Raw genomic sequence first — 21,193 nt, 5'->3', positions numbered from 1 at the left:
TTTTAATGAAGATGTTTACAATAGTTTATTTTAGGTTATTTCCAATTTTTCACCAGTTTAAAAAATTGACCAACTCAATGAAACCTTGTGAATACAATGTTCTCATTGTGGTTTTCATTTTTTTAATGGCTTTTAATACTGAACATCTTTCATGTGGTTATCTGCCATACTTATATCCTCTTCGATAAAATGTCTCTTCATATCTTTTGTCCATTTTCTAATTGGGTTGTTTATTTTTTTAATGTTGAGTTTTGAGAATTCTTTTTATATTCTAGATGCAAGTCCTCTGTCAGAAATATTTTTCCAAATATTTTCTCCCAGTATATAGCTTATCTTGTTTTTTTCTTTTTTTTAAATTAATTAATTAATTAACTAATTTACGGCTGCACTGGGTCTTTGCTGCTGCATGCGGGCTTTCTCTAGTTCCAGCGAGCAAGGGCTACTCTTGCGGTGTGCGGGCTTCTCATTGTGGTGGCTTCTCTTGTTGTGGAGCACGGGCTCTAGGCACGCAGGCTTCAGTAGCTGTGACACGTGGGCTCAGTAGTTGTGGCTCACAGGCTCTAGAGCGCAGGTTCAGTAGTTGTGGTGCATGGGCTTAGCTGCTCCGCGGCATGCGGGATCTTCCTGGACCAGGGCTCGAACCTGTGTCCCCTGCATTAGCAGGCAGATTCTTAACCAATGCATCACCAGGGAAGCCTTATAGCTTGTTTTTTTTCATCCTCTTACCAGTGTCTTTCACAGAGCAAAAGCTTTTTTTTTTTTTTTTTTTTGCAGTACGTGGGCCTCTCACCGTTGTGGCCTCTCCCGTTGCGGAGCACAGGCTCCGGACGCGCAGGCTCAGCAGCCATGGCTCACGGGCCTAGCCGCTCCGCAGCATGTGGGACCTTCCCAGACCGGGGCATGAACCCGCGTCCCCTGCATCGGCAGGCGGACTCTCAACCACTGCACCACCAGGGATGCCCCAAGCTTTTGATTTTGATGTGGGTAATTTATTAATTTTTTTCCATAGGTCATATTTTTGTTGTCAAATCTGAAAATCTTCTGCCTAGCTTGAGGATATGAAGATTTTCTCCTATTTTTTTCCTAAAAGTTTTAGTTTTGCATTTTACATTTAAACCTGTGATCCACATTGAATTAATTTTTGTGTAGGATGTGAGGTTTAGGTCAAAGTTCATTTACTTGCCTATGGTTGTCCAATTGTTATAGCATTATTTGTTGAAAAGGCTATCCTTCTTCCACTGAATTGACTGCATCTCTGTCAAAAAACAGTTGGATGTTTTTATGTGGTTCTATTTCTGGGTTCTTTATTCTGTTCCATTGATCTATGTGTCTCTCTCTCCAACAATAACCACAATGTCTTGATTACCATAGCTAAATAGGAAGTATTATTAATATTTCATATAGCGATTCTTCCCACTTTATTCCTCTTTTCAAAACTGTTATAGCTAATCTAGAATCTTTGCATTTTATATAAATATTAGAATCAGCTTGTCATTGTCTAAAAAGAACCTTGCTTTTTACAAAAAATTTTATTTATTTTTTTATACAGCAGGCTCTTATTAGTCATCAATTTTATACACATCAGTGTATACATGTCAATCCCAATCGCCCAATTCATCACCCCCCCACCCCGCGGCTTTCCCCCCTTGGTGTCCTTACGTTTGTTCTCTACATCTGTGTCTCAATTTCTGCCCTGCAAACCGGTTCATCTGTACCATTTTTCTAGGTTCCACATATATGCATTAATATACGATATTTGTTTTTCTCTTTCTGACTAACTTCGCTCTGTATGACAGTCTCTAGATCCATCCACGTCTCTACAAATGACCCAATTTCATTTTTTTAATGGCTGAGTAATATTCCATTGTATATATGTACCACATCTTCTTTATCCAGTCATCTGTCAATGGGCATTTAGGTTGCTTCCATGACCTGGCTATTGTAAATAGTGCTGCAATGAACATTGGGGTGCATGTGTCTTTTTGAATTGTGGTTTTCTCTGGGTATATGCCCAGTAGTGGGATTGCTGGATCATATGGTAATTCTATTTTTAGTTTTTTAAGGAACCTCCATACTGTTCTCCATAGTGGCTGTATCAGTTTACATTCCCACCAACAGTGCAAGAGGAGGTTCCCTTTTCTGCACACCCTCTCCAGCATTTGTTGTTTGTAGATTTTCGGATGATGCCCATTCTAACTGGTGTGAGGTGATACCTCATGGTAGTTTTGATTTGCATTTCTCTAATAATTAGTGATGCTGAGCAGCTTTTCATGTGCTTCTTGGCCATCTGTATGTCTTCTTTGGAGAAATGTCTATTTAGGTCTTCTGCCCATTTTTGGATTGGGTTGATTGTTTTTTTAATATTGAGCTGCATGAGCTGTTTATATATTTTGGACATTAATCCTTTGTCCGTTGATTCGTTTGCAAATATTTTCTCCCATTCTGAGGGCTGTCTTTTCGTCTTGTTTATGGTTTCCTTTGCTGTACAAAAGCTTTTAAGTTTCATTAGGTCCCATTTGTTTATTTTTGTTTTTATTTCAATTACTCTAGGAGGTGGATCAAAAAAGATCTTGCTGTGATTTATGTCAAAGAGTGTTCTGCGTATGTTTTCCTCTAAGAGTTTTATAGTGTCTGGTCTTACATTTAGGTCTCTAATCCATTTTGGTTTTATTTTTGTGTATGGTGTTAGGGAGTGTTCTAATTTCATTCTTTTACATGTAGCTGTCCAGTTTTCCCAGCACCACTTATTGAAGAGACTGTCTTTTCTCCATTGTATATCCTTGCCTCCTTTGTCATAGATTAGTTGACCATAGGTGCGTGGGTTTACCTCTGGGCTTTCGATCTTGTTCCATTGATCTATGTTTCTGTTTTTGTGCCAGTACCATATTGTCTTGATTACTGTAGGTTTGTATTATAGTCTGAAGTCAGGGAGTCTGATTCCTCCAGCTCCATTTTTTTCCCTCAAGACTGCTTTGGGTATTCTGGGTCTTTTGTGTCTCCATACAAATTTTAAGATTTTTTGTTCTAGTTCCGTAAAAAATGTCACTGGTAATTTGATAGGGATTGCATTGAATCTGTAGATTGCTTTCAGTAGTATAGTCATTTTCACAATATTGATTCTTCCAATCCAAGAACATGGTATATCTCTCTATCTGTTGGTATCATTTTTAATTTCTTTCATCAGTGTCTTACAGTTTTCTGCATACAGGTCTTTTGTCTCCCTAGGTAGGTTTATTCCTAGGTATTTTATTCTTTTTGTTGCAATGGTAAATGGGAGTGTTTCCTTAATTTCTCTTTCAGATTTTTCTCATTAGTGTATAGGAATGCAAGAGATTTCTGTGCATTAATTTTGTATCCTGCTACTTTACCAAATTCATTGATTACCTCTAGTAGTTTTCTGGTGGCATCTTTAGGATTTTCTATTTACAGTATCATGTCATCTGCAAACAGTGACAGTTTTACTTCTTCTTTTCCAATTTAGTATTCCTTTTTCTTCTCTGATTGCCGTGGCTAGGACTTCCAAAACTATGTTGAATAACAGCAGTGAGAGTGGACATCCTTGTCTTGTTCCTGATCTTAGAGGAAATGCTTTCAGTTTTGCACCATTGAGAATGATGTTTGCTGTGGGTTTTTCATATATGGCCTTTACTATGTTGAGGTAGGTTCCCTCTATGCCCACTTTGTGGAGAGTTTTTACCATATATCGGTGTTGAATTTTGTCAAAAGCTTTTTCTGCATCTATTGAGATGATCGTAAGGTTTTTATTCTTCAATTTGTTAATATGGTGTATCACATTGATTGATTTGCATATATTGAAGAATCCTTGCATCCCTGGCATAAATCCCACTTGGTCATGGTGTATGATCCTTTTAATGTGTTGTTGGATTCTGTTTGCTAGTATTTTGTTGAGAATTTTTGCATCTATATTCATCAGTGATATTGGTCTGTAATTTTCTCTTTTTGTAGTATCTTTGTCTGGTTTTGGTATCAGGGTGATGGTGGCCTCATAGAATGAGTTTGGGAGTGTTCCTTCCTCTGCAATTTTTTGGAAGAGTTTGAGAAGGATGGGTTTTAGCTCTTCTCTTAATGTTTGATAGAATTCACCTGTGAAGCCATCCGGTCCTGGACTTCTGTTTGTTGGAAAATTTTTTATCACAGTTTCAATTTCATTACTTGTGATTGGTCTGTTCATATTTTCTATTTCTTCCTGCTTCAGTCTTGGAAGGTTATACCTTTCTAAGAATGTGTCTATTTATTCTAGGTTGTCCATTTTATTGGCATAGAGTTGCTGGCAGTAGTCTCTTAGGATGCTTTGTATTTCTGCGTGTCTGTTGTAACTTCTCCTTTTTCATTTCTAATTTTACTGATCTGAGTCCTCTCCCTCTTTTTCTTGATGAGTCTTGCTAATGGTTTATCAATTTTGTTTATCTTCTCAAAGAACCAGCTTTTAGTTTTATTGATCTTTGCTATTGTTTTCTTTCTTTCTATTTCATTTATTTCTGCTCTGATCTTTATGATTTCTTTCCTTCTGCTAACTTTGGGTTTTGTTTGTTCTTCTTTCTCTAGTTCCTTTAGGTGTAAGGCTAGATTGTTTATTTGAGATTTTTCTTGTTTCTTGAGGTTGGCTTGTATAGCTATAAACTTCCCTCTTAGAACTGCTTTTGCTGCATCCCATAGGTTTTGGATTGTCGTGCTTTCATTGTCATTTGTCTCTAGGTAGTTTTTGACTTCCTGTTTGATTTCTTCAGTGATCTTGTGGTTATTCAGTAACGTAGTGTTTAGCCTCCATGTGTTTGTGTTTTTTACGTTTTTTTCCCCTGTAATTCATTTCTAATCTCATAGTGTTGTGGTCAGAAAAGATGCTTGATATGATTTCAATTTTCTTAAATTTACTGAGGCTTGATTTGTGACCCAAGATATGATCTACCCTGGAGAATGTTCCGTGTGCACTTGAGAAGAAAATGTAATCTGTTGTTTTTGGATGGAATGTCCTATAAATATCAATTAAATCTATCTGGTCTATTGTGTCATTTAAAGCTTCTGTTTATTTATTTTCATTTTGGATGATCTGTCCATTTGTGTAAGTGAGGTGTTAAAGTCCCCCACTATTATTGTGTTACTGTCCATTTCCTCTTTTACAGCTGTTAGCAGTTGCCTTATGTATTGAGGTGCTCCTATGCTGGGTGCATATATATTTATAATTGTTATATCTTCTTCTTGGATTGATCCCTTGATCATTATGTAGTGTCCTTCCTTGTGTCTTGTAACATTCGTTAATTTAAAGTCTATTTTATCTGATATGAGTATTGCTACTCCAGCTTTCTTTTGATTTCCATTGGCATGGAATATCTTTTTCCATCCCCTCACTTTCAGTCTGTATGTGTCCCTAGGTCTGAAGTGGGTCTCTTGTAGACAGCATATATATGAGTCTTGCTTTTGTATCCATTCAACAAGGCTGTGTCTTTTGGTTGGAGCATCTAATCCATTCACGTTTAAGGTAATTATCAATATGTATGTTCCTATTACCATTTTCTTAATTGCGTTGGGTTTGTTTTTGTAGGTCCTTTTCTTCTCTTGTGTTTCCCACTTAGAGAAGTTCCTTTAGCATTTGTTGTAGAGCTCGTTTGGTAGTGCTGAATTCTCTTAGCTTTTGCTTGTCTTTAAAGCTTTTGATTTCTCCATCGAATCTGAATGAGATCCTTGCTGGGTAGAGTAATCTTGGTTGTAGGTTCTTCCCTTTCATCACTTTAAGTATATATGCCACTCTCTTCTGGTTTGTAGAGTTTCTGCTGAGAAATCAGCTGTTAATCTTATGGGTGTTCCGTTGTATGTTATTTGTTGTTTTTCCCTTGCTGCTTTCAATAATTTCTCTTTGTCTTTAATTTTTGTCAATTTGATTACTACATGTCTTGGTGTGTTTCTCCTTGGGTTTATCCTGTATGGGGCTCGTTGCGCTTCCTGGACTTGGGTGGCTATTTCCTTTCCCATGTTAAGGAAGGTTTCAACTATAATCTCTTCAAATATTTTCTCTGGTCCTTTCTCTCTCTCTTTTCCTTCTGGCACCCCTATAATGTGAATGTTGTTGAGTTTAATGTTGTCCCAGAGGTCTCTTAGGCTGTCTTCATTCCTTTTCATTCTTTTTTCTTTATTTTGTTCTGCAGCAGTGAATTCCACCATTCTGTCTTCCAGGTCACTTATCTGTTCTTCTGCCTCAGTTATTCTGCTATTGATTCCTTCTAGTCTAGTTTTCATTTCAGTTATTGTATTGTTCATCTCTGTTTGTTTGTTCTTTAATTTTTTTAGGTCTTTGTTAAACATTTCTTGCATCTTCTCGATCTTTGCCTCCATTCTTTTTCCGAGGTCCTGGATCATCTTCACTATCATTATTCTGAATTCATTTTCTTGAAGGTTGCCTATCTCCATTTCATTTAGTTGTTTTTCTGGGGTTTTATCTTGTTCCTTCATCTGGTACATAGCCCTCTGCCTTTTCATCTTGTCTATCTTTCTGTGAATGTGGTTTTTGTTCCACAGGCTGCAGGATTGTAGTTCTTCTTGCTTTTGCTGTCTGCCCTCTGGTCTGTTTTTTTAAAGTTTAAAAAATTGGGGCAAATATATATTAAGATAAAATTTACCATTTTAACCATTTTTAAGTATATGATTCAATACACTTAAGCACAGATGCTGCCAAGATTAGAAAAGAGGACAGTGTGAACAACTTTGTGTCAATGCATTTGAAAACATATGAAATAAATTAACATCTAGAAAAAATTATCTTAAGTAATGCAAACAGAGAGAGAATATCCAAAACATCCTGTAACTATTAAAGAAGTTGAATCAGCAATTAAAAAAGAAAAGAAAACTCCACAAATAAAACACCAGAATCAAATGATTTTACAACAGGGATCTATCAAGTATGCAAGGTTCATATATTCATATAATTCTAATCTTATATAACGTCTTTCAGAAGTGAGAAAGAGAGATAACTCCTCAATTTATAAATAAAGGTTAGTTTAACTTTGATATAAAAACCATAACAAAGACAGGAAAGGAAAATTACCGGACTTTCTCACTCATGAGATAGATACAAAATTCTAACCAATATATTAGAAACTGAGTCCAGCAACAGATAAAGTAAAAAATCATATATCATGCCAAGTCAGGTTTATTCCAGGAATGCAAATAATTTCCAGGGTCCTGGCTTATGCAATAGGACAAATGGTGGTGCCATTCACTAGAAAGGAAGCAGATGGTTTGGGGCTAAGATCACAAGAATAACTAACTCCCTGAGTACAGGGAGCCTGTGAATGTCCAGGTAGAGATGCCTAGGCAGCAACTAAGAACACTGGTCTGGAGTTCAAGTGTAAGCAGGGCTGAAGACAGAGTACTGAGAATCAAAAGTACAGAAGTAGTACAATAAGTCTTACAAGTGGGATAAAGACAGAGGAGAACCATGGCCTGAATCTCAGACAACCTCAGTGTTTAAGGAAGAAGATTCCTTAAAAAGACAGGCCAGAGAATCAGGGAAAGGATCAGGAAGGCAGGAAAGATGCTGACTCAAATCATGCAATGAGAAGGAGAAGGGGACTAAAGAATTCAGTCACTGGAGTCCACCGTGGCAGTCAGCTTCAGGATGTGGTGAAGGAGGAAGGTAGACTGTTGCGGGCTGATGGGTGAATGGATAAGAGGAAACAAACAGGGAGTGTGGTCAATAAGTACAAGAAGGCTAGCTGGGAAGGGAAGCAGAGAGTGTGCAAGAACAAAGGAAGAAGCAGATTAGAGGATAAACAAATCTGTGGACCATCTAAATAGAAAAAGAGGGTGGTGAGAAAAAAATACAACACAGAGCCTGTCCTCCACATTCCAGAAAGGAAAAGAGTGACTGACTGTTCTTTAGTTACAGTCCCAAGGCATGAACACATACCCACCAGAACAAGATTTCAAGCCCATCCCAAATGATCAGTGGCGACTTGCTTCACTTGATCACACTACTGAAAGTTGGCAAGCAGCCAGAGCCCCAGTCTAGTGACCACGTTTCCACGGCTAAAGGTGAACCAGTCGTTCCTAAGTCCACCCTTAGACACAGATGTAGAGAACAAACGTATGGACACCAAGGGGGGGAAAAGGGTGGTGGTGGTGGTGGGATGAATTGGGAGATTGGGATTGACATATATACACTAATATGTATAAAATAGATAACTAATAAGAACCTGCTGTATAAAAAATAAATTAAATTAAACAAATAAACAAAAGTCCACCCTTCCCGGAACTCCACACCTTTACCCAAAATGAAGAGGGTTAAAGCAGAAAGTACTGAGGCAAGGCCTCAAAGACATAGTGGCAGATGATTATAAAGAGCATAAATGGGGCCATGGGTCAAGCCTGGATAAGACGGAGTGCACTGGTCCCCTGGGAACAGAGAAAAGGGGCAGGTTGATAGCAGCAGTGGCTGCAGCAGGCAACATGAACCCTTAGACCTACCCTTTCAGGTCACACGTACAAAGAATCTGAGTCATGGAGAGGCTACAGGAATTGTACAAGAGCAAGCCAGGGCTCAAACCTGCATCTGTCTGACTATAAGGCCTAAACCCTTAAGGTGACCTTATACTGTCCTCCACTGTGTCCCCATTACCCTCCATCCTATGCTCCTTTAAGACCTGATAGCATTTTGGGGATCTTCTCATATGGCACTTTCCATACGCCAGCTTTCACTGGTTATGTGTGTTTGCTTCATTTATATGCACCTTACTCATTCCAGAATTGAAGCTCTTTGTGTAGCTCTACAGGCTTTTTAGTGACAAGTCCTTAATGAAGAAATAAATACAGTTGTAATTACCAAATCTGTTATATATCACTTGCTTTCAAAAGTGCTTACAGGGACTTCCCTGGTGGCACAGTGGTTAAGAATCCACCTGCCAATGCAGGGGACACGGGTTCGATCCCTGGTCCAGGAAGATCCCACATGCCGCGGAGCAACAACTACATGCGCCACAACTACTGAGCCTGTGCTCTAGAGCCCACAAGCCACAACTACTGAGCCCACGTGCCACAATTACTGAAGCCCACGCACCTAGACCCTGTGCCCCGGAACGAGAAGCCACTTCAGTGAGAAGCACCGCAACAAAGAGTAGCCCCCGCTCGCTGCAACTAGAGAAAGCCCGTGTGCAGCAACAAATACCCAACTCAGCCAAAAATAAATTTATTTAAAAAGTGCTTATAAATTTCCTTCATAAGTGATTTAAGGCAGCCCCACTACAATCTTCTTTTATGGTATGTGCTCAGCACTCCTTTACCACAGATATTACAGAGGCAAAACAATATTAATATTGTACATTTCGTTTACCGCAAGTTACAGATTAGTGAATTTAGTTTCACTACAGACATTTCACCATCTTTGCAAGTATGAGACTAAAAAGCACTTCTTACCTGAATTTTGATGGGCCAGGTGAAATTACTGACATAAACAAAGAAAGTGATATTTGGGTGGTTGCGAAAATCAAACTTCTCATTAGAGAAACTATCTTTGTACTCCTTAATGTTTGTTTTTGAAACAACAGGCATCTCTTCTCCAGCCTGGGTTCCAGCTGTTAGGAAGAAAAGAATGAAATAAAGAGACTTTTTAGGGGACCGAATCTGCCCTCACTAATAATAATGATAATAGCATTTATTAAACACTATGTTCCAGAAACGGCCTTTAAGAGCTCGATCTCATTTAATTGTGACAACTATTATCCTCATTTACACATCAGAAAACTCAGGTTCAGGAAAAATAAGTAACTTGGCTCAGGTCACATAGCCAGGAAGTAGAGTTGGGATTTGAAGCTGGGAGGGCTGATACACAAGCCTATGCCCTTAACCCAGATGACTTTACCAGGATCCCCTACAACTCCTCCCACAGAAACAGGCTACATGTGGCTTTGAAAATCCAGATACCACTAGAATCTTATTAACAAGCAATGGCATTCATTCTGCCCACAACACTTCATTTGCTTTGCACTGCCCCCTTAAAGCTGTTTGGCAGTGCTCTAGATCCCCCATACCAGGGACACGGATTCAGCCCTCACTTTTTAACTAGCAGTGACCGCAAGTCTCAACAGCAGCAGGGAGGAAGGAGCTCTAGGGGTCACTCAGTCCCTTCTGCTACCAGCTACAACTGACTCTAAATCCCCCCAATCTGATATAAACCTATCCTATTCCCAGGCAGTCCTTCAACATTCCACATTGTCCCTCAGCCAGGAATTCTAGTGTTTATAAAGATTCATGAAATAGGCTTTTCCCATGTCTGAGTTAAATCCTGTGACTGAAGCCAGATTGGCTGGTCCTCATTGAGACTGTCATTGTAAATCAATCACATACTCAGGGATGCCACCCTTCTCCAAACAAAGGCTTTGATAATCCAGACTTTTTCTTAAAGACCTCTCCTCACTGCAAGTTTCTGAACCTTTTCTGAATTCTACACAATCTTTTAAGATATGATGAACACAAAGTGATGTGCAAAGTAATGTTTTTATTTTGTTTCAGTCTAACTGATTGTGTTTTGACCAAAAAACAGTATTGTGATAGTAATAATGATGATGAAACATAATTACCATTTGATGAGAATATCCCATGTTTCTAGCACTTACACTGAGTACTTCATTTATTATCTCATTTAATTCTCAGAACATTCTACACGGCTGTTTTTATTATCCCATTTCATACCTGCGGAAACTAGCTCAGAAAACAAGTAACAGGGAGAATTCAAATCTAGGTCTGCTGAGCTACATTCTTAACCACTACATCAGGGCCACCCTTTCTTTCTTTAGATTTTCTGCTCAGAGGATCTTTAGTAAATCACTGTAAGATAAACAAGACAGCAAAAGCTGTGCTCTTAGAGTTTTATTTAATTCCCAAAGTACATTTTCCCCTGTACCTACTAAAATCTCATTCTATTAAAAATGTTTCCTTTTCTTGAAACTGAGTCAATTGCATTTTTCACTTCTGAAGCATGGATGGAGATGATGATGGCAGCACCACAGCAGAGGCTGCAGCAATGGTATTAATGGTGGTAGTAGGGCAGGGGTCGTGAGCATGTACTGATCTTGATACCATGGCAGGCACTGACAGGTATAGCCAAATTTAATCTACAGTATAAGTATTATTACCTTCTCTTTAAGATGAATAACCCTAAGGGTCTAGAGATAGATTTTAGAAACTTGCTCAAGGTCTTCCAGCTAATAAGTGGCAAAAGTGGGTTTCAAACCCATCTGTCTGTCTCCAGAGCCCCTTTTCTCAACTCTTTCTCAATCAATTATCTCCACTCGGAAGGTCTTCTCTAGGTATGTCTTTACCTGAGAAGCTGGCAGCCCAGGTGATGTTGAGGTTGAAGTTTTTGGAGGCATTGATGAACATGTCCAAATCCCTATTTTGCTAATGAGATGTACAAATAATTAGAAAATGAATTACTGTAACAGTTTCCTGATTTTAAAAGAAAGCAGTAGTTAAATTTTACTACTCTCAACTTTCTTAATTACAAAAAGATACTTTAATGTCTTAAGAGAAACTCATGCTTATAGAACAGCAAAATTTTTAACCTTAACATAAGCAATATACCCCAAACAAATTTCATTTCCCTCCCATAAAAGTATATGGGATTTAGGGACTTCCCTGGTGGCACACTGGTTAAGACTTTGTGCTCCCAATGCAGGGGCCCCGTGTTTGATCCCTGGTCAGGGAACTAGATCCTACATGCATGCCGCAACTAAGAGTTCTCATGCCACAACTAAGGAGCCCGCCTGCCATAACCAAGACCCAGTGCAACCAAATAAATAAATTAGTTGAATTAAAAAAAAAGTATATGGGATTTAATGCTTTATCAAATGCCTAACTCCATGAAAAAGTACCTTTTAAAAAGACCCTCACCAGAGCACAGTGACCTACATCCCGTGACCTATGTTAGGGAATCAGCCTCTTAAGGATCCTCTGGGCAGCCCTGTCCAAATGTCTGAAGAGTAAAACACTTGGTCAAGTGTCTCAATTTATATTAACTTATAAATCAAACCTATGTACTTCTGAACCCATAGATTATATACAGTGTAAAGTTCTCCAAAATGGAAGTGGTTTTTTTTTTGTTTGTTTGTTTGTTTGTTTGCAGTACACGGGCCTCTTACTGTTGTGGCCTCTCCCATCATGGAGCACAGGCTCCGGACGCGCAGGCTCAGCGGCCATGGCTCATGGGCCCAGCCGCTCTGCGGCATGTGGGATCTTCCCGGACCGGGGCACAAACCCCTGCATTGGCAGGTGGACTCTCAACCACTGCACCACCAGGGAAGCCCAATGGAAGTGGTTTTTAAGGAATAGCACATAAAGCTGAAATAAACTAAATTTAAAAACTTTAAACTGTCTTCATCCATGATTAAGAACATTTTTCTCTCACTAAAAATATTATTTCAAGAGAAATATGACAGAATATGTCTTATTACCTTTGAAAACTTTGTATACCACTTAGAGATACAGCAGTTTGAAGAGCTAGTTTAATTTATTGTGACTCTCGGTTTTAATGACTGAAAAAGGTATCTCTGAGGAATGTGTTGGGCCAGCTGGAAGAAGAGCACTGTCAGTAGTGTTGGGTAAATCATGATACTAATTTTTAGTTTTCCCTGAAATTTGGCTAATAAATCTCTTTCTTGGGGTCAAAAAACTGTTTTTCCAAATGAGTCAGATGTTGCATTTTATATTTTTGAATCCAATCCTGCTGAAATTCTTCACATTGAAAGATTTTTAAAACAGGTTAGAAAATTAAGATTTTAAAGAGCGTTCTTTTGATAGTTTTTACAGCACAAAAATTACAACAATAGAAGCATTTCCAAACAGCTATTTCCAAAACGTGATCTCCAAACCAGAAGTTTCTCTCATAAAGCAGTTACCTTCTCATTTATTGATAAGGCCTCACCATCCTCTTAAAGGGACAGCTCAAGTGTTTATTTATTTATTGAGCTGCGTCACGGCACGTGGGATCTTAGTTCCCTGATCAAGGATCGAACCCGTGCCCCCTGCAGTGGAAGCATGGAGTCCTAAACACTGGACCGCCAGGGAATTCCCTATTTTTTAATGTTTGCTGGTAGCACATTACTAGCAATTACTTCTTTCCCTGGAAAGGATTAATAACCTTGAAATCTTGATGCTTTTGTAAAAGACAGGACACATACATTGTGTAACTATTAAATATTCTGTCATAAGAGAAACAAGGCAGTAAATAAATTTCATGTGTGGTACTTTTGCTATAGCCTTATCCTAAAAAATTAAAAAAAAATTCTGGTCAGTACAGCCACTGAAATGATATACCAACACAATTTTTCCACAAAACATTTTCATTGAAAGTCATTTATTATTTTTACTTAAAAAGCTATTCACTCATGAGAATGTATCTTCTCTAGTACATCTCTTCTTAATTTTATCATTGAAGTGGAATACAAAAAACAAATCTTACTTTCATTTAATTGTGAATATCCCACACTGGACTTCATTTTACTACTGATTTATTTATTTCTTAAATTTAGCAGTGCTTGTTGATAACATCTGTTATCAAAGGAATGCACTTTGGCTTATTATCATATTGTTTTCCATGTATTATTTGTTACATTTATTGTAATTTTTGTTTTGTTTTGTTTTTTTGCGGTATGCGGGCCTCTCACTGTTGTGGCCTCTCCCGTTGCGGAGCACAGGCTCCGGATGCGCAGGCCCAGCAGCCATGGCTCATAGGCCCAGCCACTCCGCGGCATGTAGGATCTTCCCAGACCGGGACACGAACCCGTGTCCCCTGCATTGGCAGGCGGACTCTCAACCACTGCGCCATCAGGGAAGCCCCATTCATTGTATTTTTGTAATGGTAAATGGCTTTGTGTATGTTGATGAGAAATAAGAAACCTCCAAGGAGGGCCCTAAATAATTTACCATTAGGTTTAGTAAAATTTCATTATGTACCAGAGTAGGTATTAAATGACTTTATATTTCACTGAAGAAATCATATAGGTGCGTGTTCATATTCTAGGTGCTTTACTTTTAAATGTCATACTGTGTTGGCTCCCTTTTACCTCTAGGTAATACCTTATGGCAGGTTGGGGTTTACCATTAACAACAGTAGATATAAAAATACATTTCAAATAGTCACCTTAGTAATTTCAATTATTTCTGGCTTACTTCTTCACTGTTTTTACCTCCTAATGAGGATAGGAACTCATTCTAGGAGCATAAATGTCACCTGTCTGGCATCACTGGTATTAATTTCCATTCTGAGAGAGTAAATCTCGGTTCTGACACTGCCCCCCTAACAGGGAAGTTCCCCTTGCAGTCTCCTTTCCTTTCCTGTATGGGGCTGTGATGGGCTGATGGGCAAACCAAGTATGTGTGGAGTCAGTGTCACTCTGTATATCAGATCATGGTAAATCTTAACAACATGGGGCTTCCCTGGTGGCGCAGTGGTTGAGAGTCCGCCTGCCGATGCAGGGGACACGGGTTTGTGCCCCAGTCCGGGAAGATCCCATATGCCGCGGAGCGGCTAGGCCTGTGAGCCATGGCCGCTGAGCCTGCCCGTCTGGAGCCTGTGCTCTGCAACAGGAGAGGCCATAATAGTGAGAGGCCCGCATACTGCAAAAAAAGAAAAAAAAATCTTAACAACATGGTAAATCTTACCTTTTAAATACAAAGGAGATAAATGTAGATTCTAACATTTCTTTCCTGTACCTCTAAACATCATCCTGTGGACTCCACTTCTGGAGACCGCTGCTAAGGCAGTGCTTCTATCCATAGTGACCAAGAAAAAGTTCCACACAAATTCAAAACAAAGTAAGAAGACTTTTAAATCTTACTTCATCAGGTGTAGCCACAAAATTGATGGCTGTGTAATAGCGGTCATCTTCCTGGGATAGGCTAAAGGTGAACTGATAGTCAATAAGAAGAGTATCTATGGAAAGAAAGAAATGTGTATTTAACAACTGAAACAAAACAAAACAGAATAGGTCTCTAGAGATACAGATTGATTTTCTCATAAACATTCAACAGCCAGGAAAGCACTTTTGGCAAAGTCTGTGGGTAATGTCATTTTGTTTGAGTTAACCCACCAAAACCTCCTTGTATCATCACCCTGGTTGAGATTTTAGGCTCCAAGCTAACTTACCTAGAAATATTAATTGAGCATCTATTTATGCTTAAGGATACAAAGCTATAAATTAATGGTATAAAAGAAACCAAGACTCCAAGTAAAAATGGTTGATTTCAGGTTTGGGGCAAGGAATATGTGCCTCAGCTATCTTATTCTAGAAAGCAAGAAAGCATTCAAAGACTAATGTAATGTAGCAAAAGAACATAGCTTGAAAAAGAGCCTACTGGCTAAAGATGGTATAATTTAATTCTAAGAAGTACTGCACAATTCAACAACCCGATTTAAAAATGGGCAAAGACTTGAATAGATAGTTCTCCAAAGAAGATATACAAATGGCCAATAAGCACATGAAAAGGTGCTCAACATCAATGATCATTAGGGAAATACAAATCAAAACCACAATGAGATAACACATCACCTGTAGTAGGATGGCTACCACCGAAAAAAGTGTTGGTGAGGATGTGGAGAAATTGGAACCCTTGTGCACTGCTGGTGGGAATGGTGCAGCTGCTGTGAAAAACAGTATGGCAGTTCCTCAAAAAATTAAAATAGAATTACCAAATGATCCAGCAATTCCACTTCTGAGTATATACCAAAAGAACTGAAAGTAGGATCCTGAAGGGCTATTTGTACAACCATGTTCATAGCAGCCAAAGAGATCATAGCCCAATGGTGGAAGCAAACCAAGTGTCCATCAACAGACGAATGGATAAACAAAATATGGTATATACATTCAATGGAATATCACTCAGTCTTAAAGAGAAAGGAAATTGTGACACATGCTACAACATGAATGAACCTTGAGGACATTATGCTAAATGAAATAAATGGATCACAAAAAGACAAATACTATATATTTCCACTTATATGAAGTACCTAGAATAGTCAAATTCATATAGACAAAGTAGAATGGTGGTTGTTAGAGGGTAGGGGAAGAGGGAAATGGGGAGTTGTTGGTAAGTTTATTTTTAACTGTTCAAAAAACTGCCAAATGATTTTCCAAAGTGGAAAACCATTTTATATTCCCACAAAAAATTTAAAAGGGTTTCACTTTCTCCACATCATTGCTAAAACTTGGTATTGGCTTTTATTTTTCAAGATAGAGAAATATAAGGTACCAGATTACAAAAAATTAATTGATATGGTTTCAGGTTTCACATTATAAACTAACCTTTTTTTTTTTGGCTGTACGTGGGCCTCTCACTGTTGTGGCCTCTCCCGTTGTGGAGCACAGGCTCTGGACGCGCAGGCCCAGCCGCTCCGCAGCATGTGGGATCTTCCCGGACCGGGCCACGAACCCGTGTCCCCTGCATCGGCAGGCGGACTCTCAACCACTGCGCCACCAGGGAAGCCCTAAACTAACCTTTAAGATATGACCAGTTGCCTGGCTTTGATATGGTATCAAAGGATAATACCCAGTTACCTGAAAAGGTTATTAAAACACTCCATCCATTTCTAACTATATGTTTGGTGGGGCCAGGTTTTTTTTGTGTGTACTTTAACCAAAGAGACATAGTGCAACAGATTGAATGCAGAAGCATATATGAGAATCCAGTTGTCTTTTATTAAGCCACTGTATTGGCTTTTGATTCTAGTCATTCTAGGGGTGTATCTCACTGTGTGTTTGGTTTTTTTTTTTGGCTGCGTTGGGTCTTTGTTGCTGCGTGCGGGCTTTCTCTAGTTGTGGCTAGCGGGGGCTACTCTTCGTTGCGGTGCATGGGCTTCTCATTGCAGTGGCTTCTTTTGTTGCAGAGCACGGGCTCTAGGCAGGCGGGCTTCAGTAGCTGTGGTGCGTGAGCTCAGCAGTTGTGGCTCACGGGCTCTAGAGCACAGGCTCAGTAGTTGTGGCACATGGCCTTAGCTGCTCAGCGGCATGTAGGATCTTCCCGGACGAGGGCTCGAACCCGTGTCCCCTGCATTGGCAGGTGGATTCTTAACTGCTGCGCCACCAGGAAAGCCCCCTCATTGTGTGTTTTTTTTTTATTTATTTAATTTATTTACTTTTGGCTGCATTGGGTCTTCGTTGCTGTGCGTGGGCTCTCTCCAGTTGCAGCGAGCGGGGGCCACTCTCCGTTGCAGTGCACGGGCCTCTCGTTGCGGTGGCCTCTCCCGTTGCAGAGCACGGGCTCCAGGAGCGCGGGCCTCAGTAGTTGTGACACGCGGGCTCAGTAGTTGTGGCTCGTTGGGCTCCAGAGCGCAGGCTCAGCAGTTGTGGCGCATGGGCCTAGCTGCTCCGCGGCATGTGGGATCTTCCCGGACCAGGGCTCGAACCCGTGTCCCCTGCGCTGGCAGGCGGACTGTCAACCACTGCGCCACCAGGGAAGCCCCCTCATTGTGGTTTTAATACACATATCCCAAATGTCTAATAATGTTACACATTTCTTCAAGTGCTTATTGGCAATTCGTCTATCTTCTTTGGTGAAATGTCTATTCAAATCTTTGTCTGTTTTTAACTGAAATTGTCCCCTTATCCAGTTGTAAGAGTTCTTTATATATTCTAAATATAAACTCTTAATCAAAGATACGCTTTGTAAACATTTTCCTTAGTCTGTAGCTGGTTGTTTACTTTTTTTAAAATTAATTTATTTATTTAATTTTGGCTGCGTTGGGTCTTCATTGCTGCGCGTGAGCTTTCTCTAGTTGTGGAGTGGGGCCTACTCTTCGTTGCCGTGTGTGGGCTTCTCACTGTGGTGGCTTCTCTTGTTGTGGAGCAAGGGCTCTAGGTGCGTGGGCTTCAGTAGTTGTGGCATGCAGGCTCAGCAGTTGTGGCTCGCGGGCTCTAGAGCACAGGCTCAGTAGTGGCGCATGGGCTTAGTTGCTCCATGGCATGTGGGATCTTCCCAGACCAAGGATTGAACCCGTGTTCCCTGAACTGGCAGGCAGATTCTTAACCACTGCACCACCAGGGAAGTCCCTTGTTTTTTACTTTTTAAACAGTATTTTTTAAAAACACAAGTTTTAAATTTTGATAAGTCCCAATAAATGAGTTTTTCTTTTATGAATTGTGCTTTTCGTATCACATCTAAGAACCTTCCCATATACAAGGTCATGAAGTTTTTCTCTTGTTTTTTTCTAGAAAAACACATTTATAGGTTCTAGCTGGACATGAATTTTGAGTACACATTATTTTACCCAGAAAAGCCAGTATATAATTATAACAGAATGTGAAAACATTAGCTCATTTTCCTTTGGTTCCATAATCTGACCTAGTATGTGGATTCTCCTACAGGAAGAAAATGCATTTACCCATAAGGACCTGGTCACCTTTCCAGATTTACTGTTCACTGTAAGTTAATCACTAGATATTTTATTTTACATATTAGTTCCTAGAGAGGTGGTTAACACAAATCAGTTTCAGAGGGAATAACTTCAACTATATTTTAAGAATTCTGTGTTTGATCGATCCTAAAATATGACATACAATGACCCCAACCACATAATGGCAAATGAAATAAGGTTTCAAGAGAATATAAATTAGGAAAGCCAGAGACGTATATCTCTGTACTCTTCCCTGATATCTGCTATGGACATACTGATATAAACCATAACCAGAATTAAAGCAGCCTAAAATAGTTTACATATGTATTAAATTTAATAGACTGTAACACATCAGATTAGGCGACACTTCTATGGGTGGTTACTATATTCCTATAGCACTTATCATTCTCAAACCATGTTAAAGAAAATAATGTTTTACTGAACTACTTTGCTTCTAGACAAATGAGAACTGCAAAAACACTTACAGTAACATGTTCCTTTGAGAGGGTTTCCTTGGTATCGATTTTCTACTTCACATCTAGGGGGAAACAAAATGAAGATTATTTTCTGTTGTTACTTAAAACAGAATCAACATTCACTTTAAAATCAAGTAGATCTTTTTATATAAACTACCAGTTTTTGAGTCAGTACAATTACATTCTTCACTTTTACTCAAATCAGATGGACTAACAAGACTTTGCATTCATTTTCAATGCTGACTGCCCAGCAGTTCACACCACCACCAACTGATAAACATTTGCCAAAGCACATGAGATAAATTCAAATAAAATAAAATTTAGATCCTATTATCACGAAAAACACATGTTCACTTTTGTATGGACTAAATATTCTTCTACAAGTGCAGTTAAAACATTTTTCAAATTGACTTACCTGTGGTTAGTTGCTAATAAAGTAATTAAGTTTTTATCCATTTTGGAATGTGTGGGTGTGGATGAGACTGTGGCAAAGGCAAATTGTTTAGAAGAGATTATGCCAAAAGATGTAAATGGTGGCTAAGTGGAAGAACGGCTATCTTACATGTGTTTTTCTCCTAGGGCCATCTAGCTATCTGTTTTTATTACTGCAATAAAATCAGAGCTGTTACTGAAAAAAAAAAAAAAAAGCATTTTTCATATATTCATTTTTCACTTTTCCTGGATAAATTGAACCTGTTCTTTAAATACAAGTGAGAGAAGGCTAAAAACCAAGAATCACTTAAAAAATAAAAAACCAAAAACAACCCTTGGACATGGTTCATCAGTCTGGAGAAAAAAATAAGTTCTAGTAAAAAAGAATGATTAATTTCCTCATAAATATCATCTATGAACATCAGTAAAACCCAGGCTCCCACTTTACAAAGTGATTCAGGCAGGCACAATAGCTATGAACTGTGAGGAAAGGAGGGGAAAGCTTGGGTCAAGTACTTTTGCCAGATAAATAATACAAGGATGTTGTGTCTTTTTATCTAGAGTGATTATCAGCACTTGTTTATATTTAAAATTTCCTAAAGAGAAAGTCTTTCACTAGACCTACACTTCATTTCTTTGTTGTATACCATTAACTGAAGGCAGGGGTGATTAATTTTGCTCTATTACATTTTTCTATTTAAAGGAACCTAGATTTAAAAATTAAATTTAGAGCTTATTTTATGAGGTTTTCTGGTGAGGGAGAGAGAAACTGGGGAATAATCTCTCTTGTTTCAACTCACCAGGACACTAAAAACAATTACCACTAGCCTCACTATTGATAGATGGGGAAAATGAGGCTTAACACCTCATTTTAAGTGATTTGCCTCAACAGCACCCTACTCAGTGGAGGCACAGCCAGGGCTGAATCCCCACATCTGCCTGATGCTGTTTGCATCCTCATGGATGGGAACTCCAAACTCTTCCCCGAAACATGTTTGACATACTTCACCAAGGAAAATGCTAGAACAGGGAGGGTGTGTTAAAGGCAAGATGACCTCTCTACTATTAGACAACCAAAATGCCAAATAAAATACTGTCCTGGAATACCAGCTCTTCTAACTCTATCTTTTAGGAAAATCTCCTGACATGACAAAAATCAAGTCGTTACTGAAGTTAAAAGACTAATCCAAGTCAGAAAGCAAGGAACTGTCAGTGTCACTCAAACATAAAATTGTGATTTAAAGAGCCATTAAGGAATTACTGCTAAACTGACAAACTTCCCAGTACGAAGGGTGACTAAATTACACCTATCTGAAGTAGAAAGGGCAAAATTTCAAATCAGTCAACTTGGGGATCCCTCAGAGCCCACGGCAACAAGGCCCAGAGAAAAAAGGGTGGCTCTTGGGGTTCAGGCAGTTTCACAGCCCCTCGGCCCTCCCTGATGAGGTGTGGCCTGTGGCAGGAGTCCCGGGAGTGTGGTACTCACAGCTGGCACTCGTCCCCCTTGACACCCTTGGTGGTGCAGAAGCACTTGCCCGTGTTGGTATTGCACAGCGACGCGTGCCCATTGCACTTGCATGCTGGGGAGAAGGAAAAGGAAAGCAGGTGGTCACAACTGGCTTAAAAGATTACCACTATTAGAGACTTTCCCTAAAACAAATAACATTATCTCAACTGGATTCAACAGGAAAGGCAGGTAAAATAAATGCATTCATTTAAGGGGTACAATTCTTGTTTTTTAGCTAGTGATTTATCTCAAATAATGTCAAGGCAACAGTAAAGAAGCCAAAGTCACAGGCCAGGAGGAAAGAGAAATGTCAGTGTCTGCTGCCAATGAGGTCATCCCTCTGCAATAGACTTTGCAAACATCTTTGCAATAGACTCTGTTTTT

The 21,193-nt window shown here is 39.2% G+C and overlaps 1 protein-coding gene across 5 annotated transcripts in view; it reads right to left on the bottom strand.

Moving 5' to 3' along the window:
- ATRN (attractin) overlaps window positions 1–21,193 on the bottom strand; it is a 173,483-nt gene that overhangs the window by 51,271 nt on the left and 101,019 nt on the right. For all 5 annotated transcript variants that reach the window (XM_069541375.1, XM_060031150.2, XM_060031151.1 and 2 more), the window contains exons 20-24: window positions 20,789–20,882; window positions 18,880–18,932; window positions 14,844–14,938; window positions 11,328–11,406; window positions 9,424–9,581 (exon numbers count right to left, since the gene is read on the bottom strand). In XM_069541375.1, coding sequence (XP_069397476.1) covers window positions 9,424–9,581; window positions 11,328–11,406; window positions 14,844–14,938; window positions 18,880–18,932; window positions 20,789–20,882 — 479 coding nt within the window. The remainder of the gene's footprint in view (window positions 1–9,423; window positions 9,582–11,327; window positions 11,407–14,843; window positions 14,939–18,879; window positions 18,933–20,788; window positions 20,883–21,193) is intronic.

The sequence above is a fragment of the Delphinus delphis genome, chromosome 15, assembly GCF_949987515.2.
Source record: "Delphinus delphis chromosome 15, mDelDel1.2, whole genome shotgun sequence".
In the NCBI taxonomy this organism is placed as follows: domain Eukaryota; kingdom Metazoa; phylum Chordata; class Mammalia; order Artiodactyla; family Delphinidae; genus Delphinus; species Delphinus delphis.
Note: the sequence above shows the minus strand (reverse complement) of the source record. Positions and strands in the feature narration are given on the sequence as shown.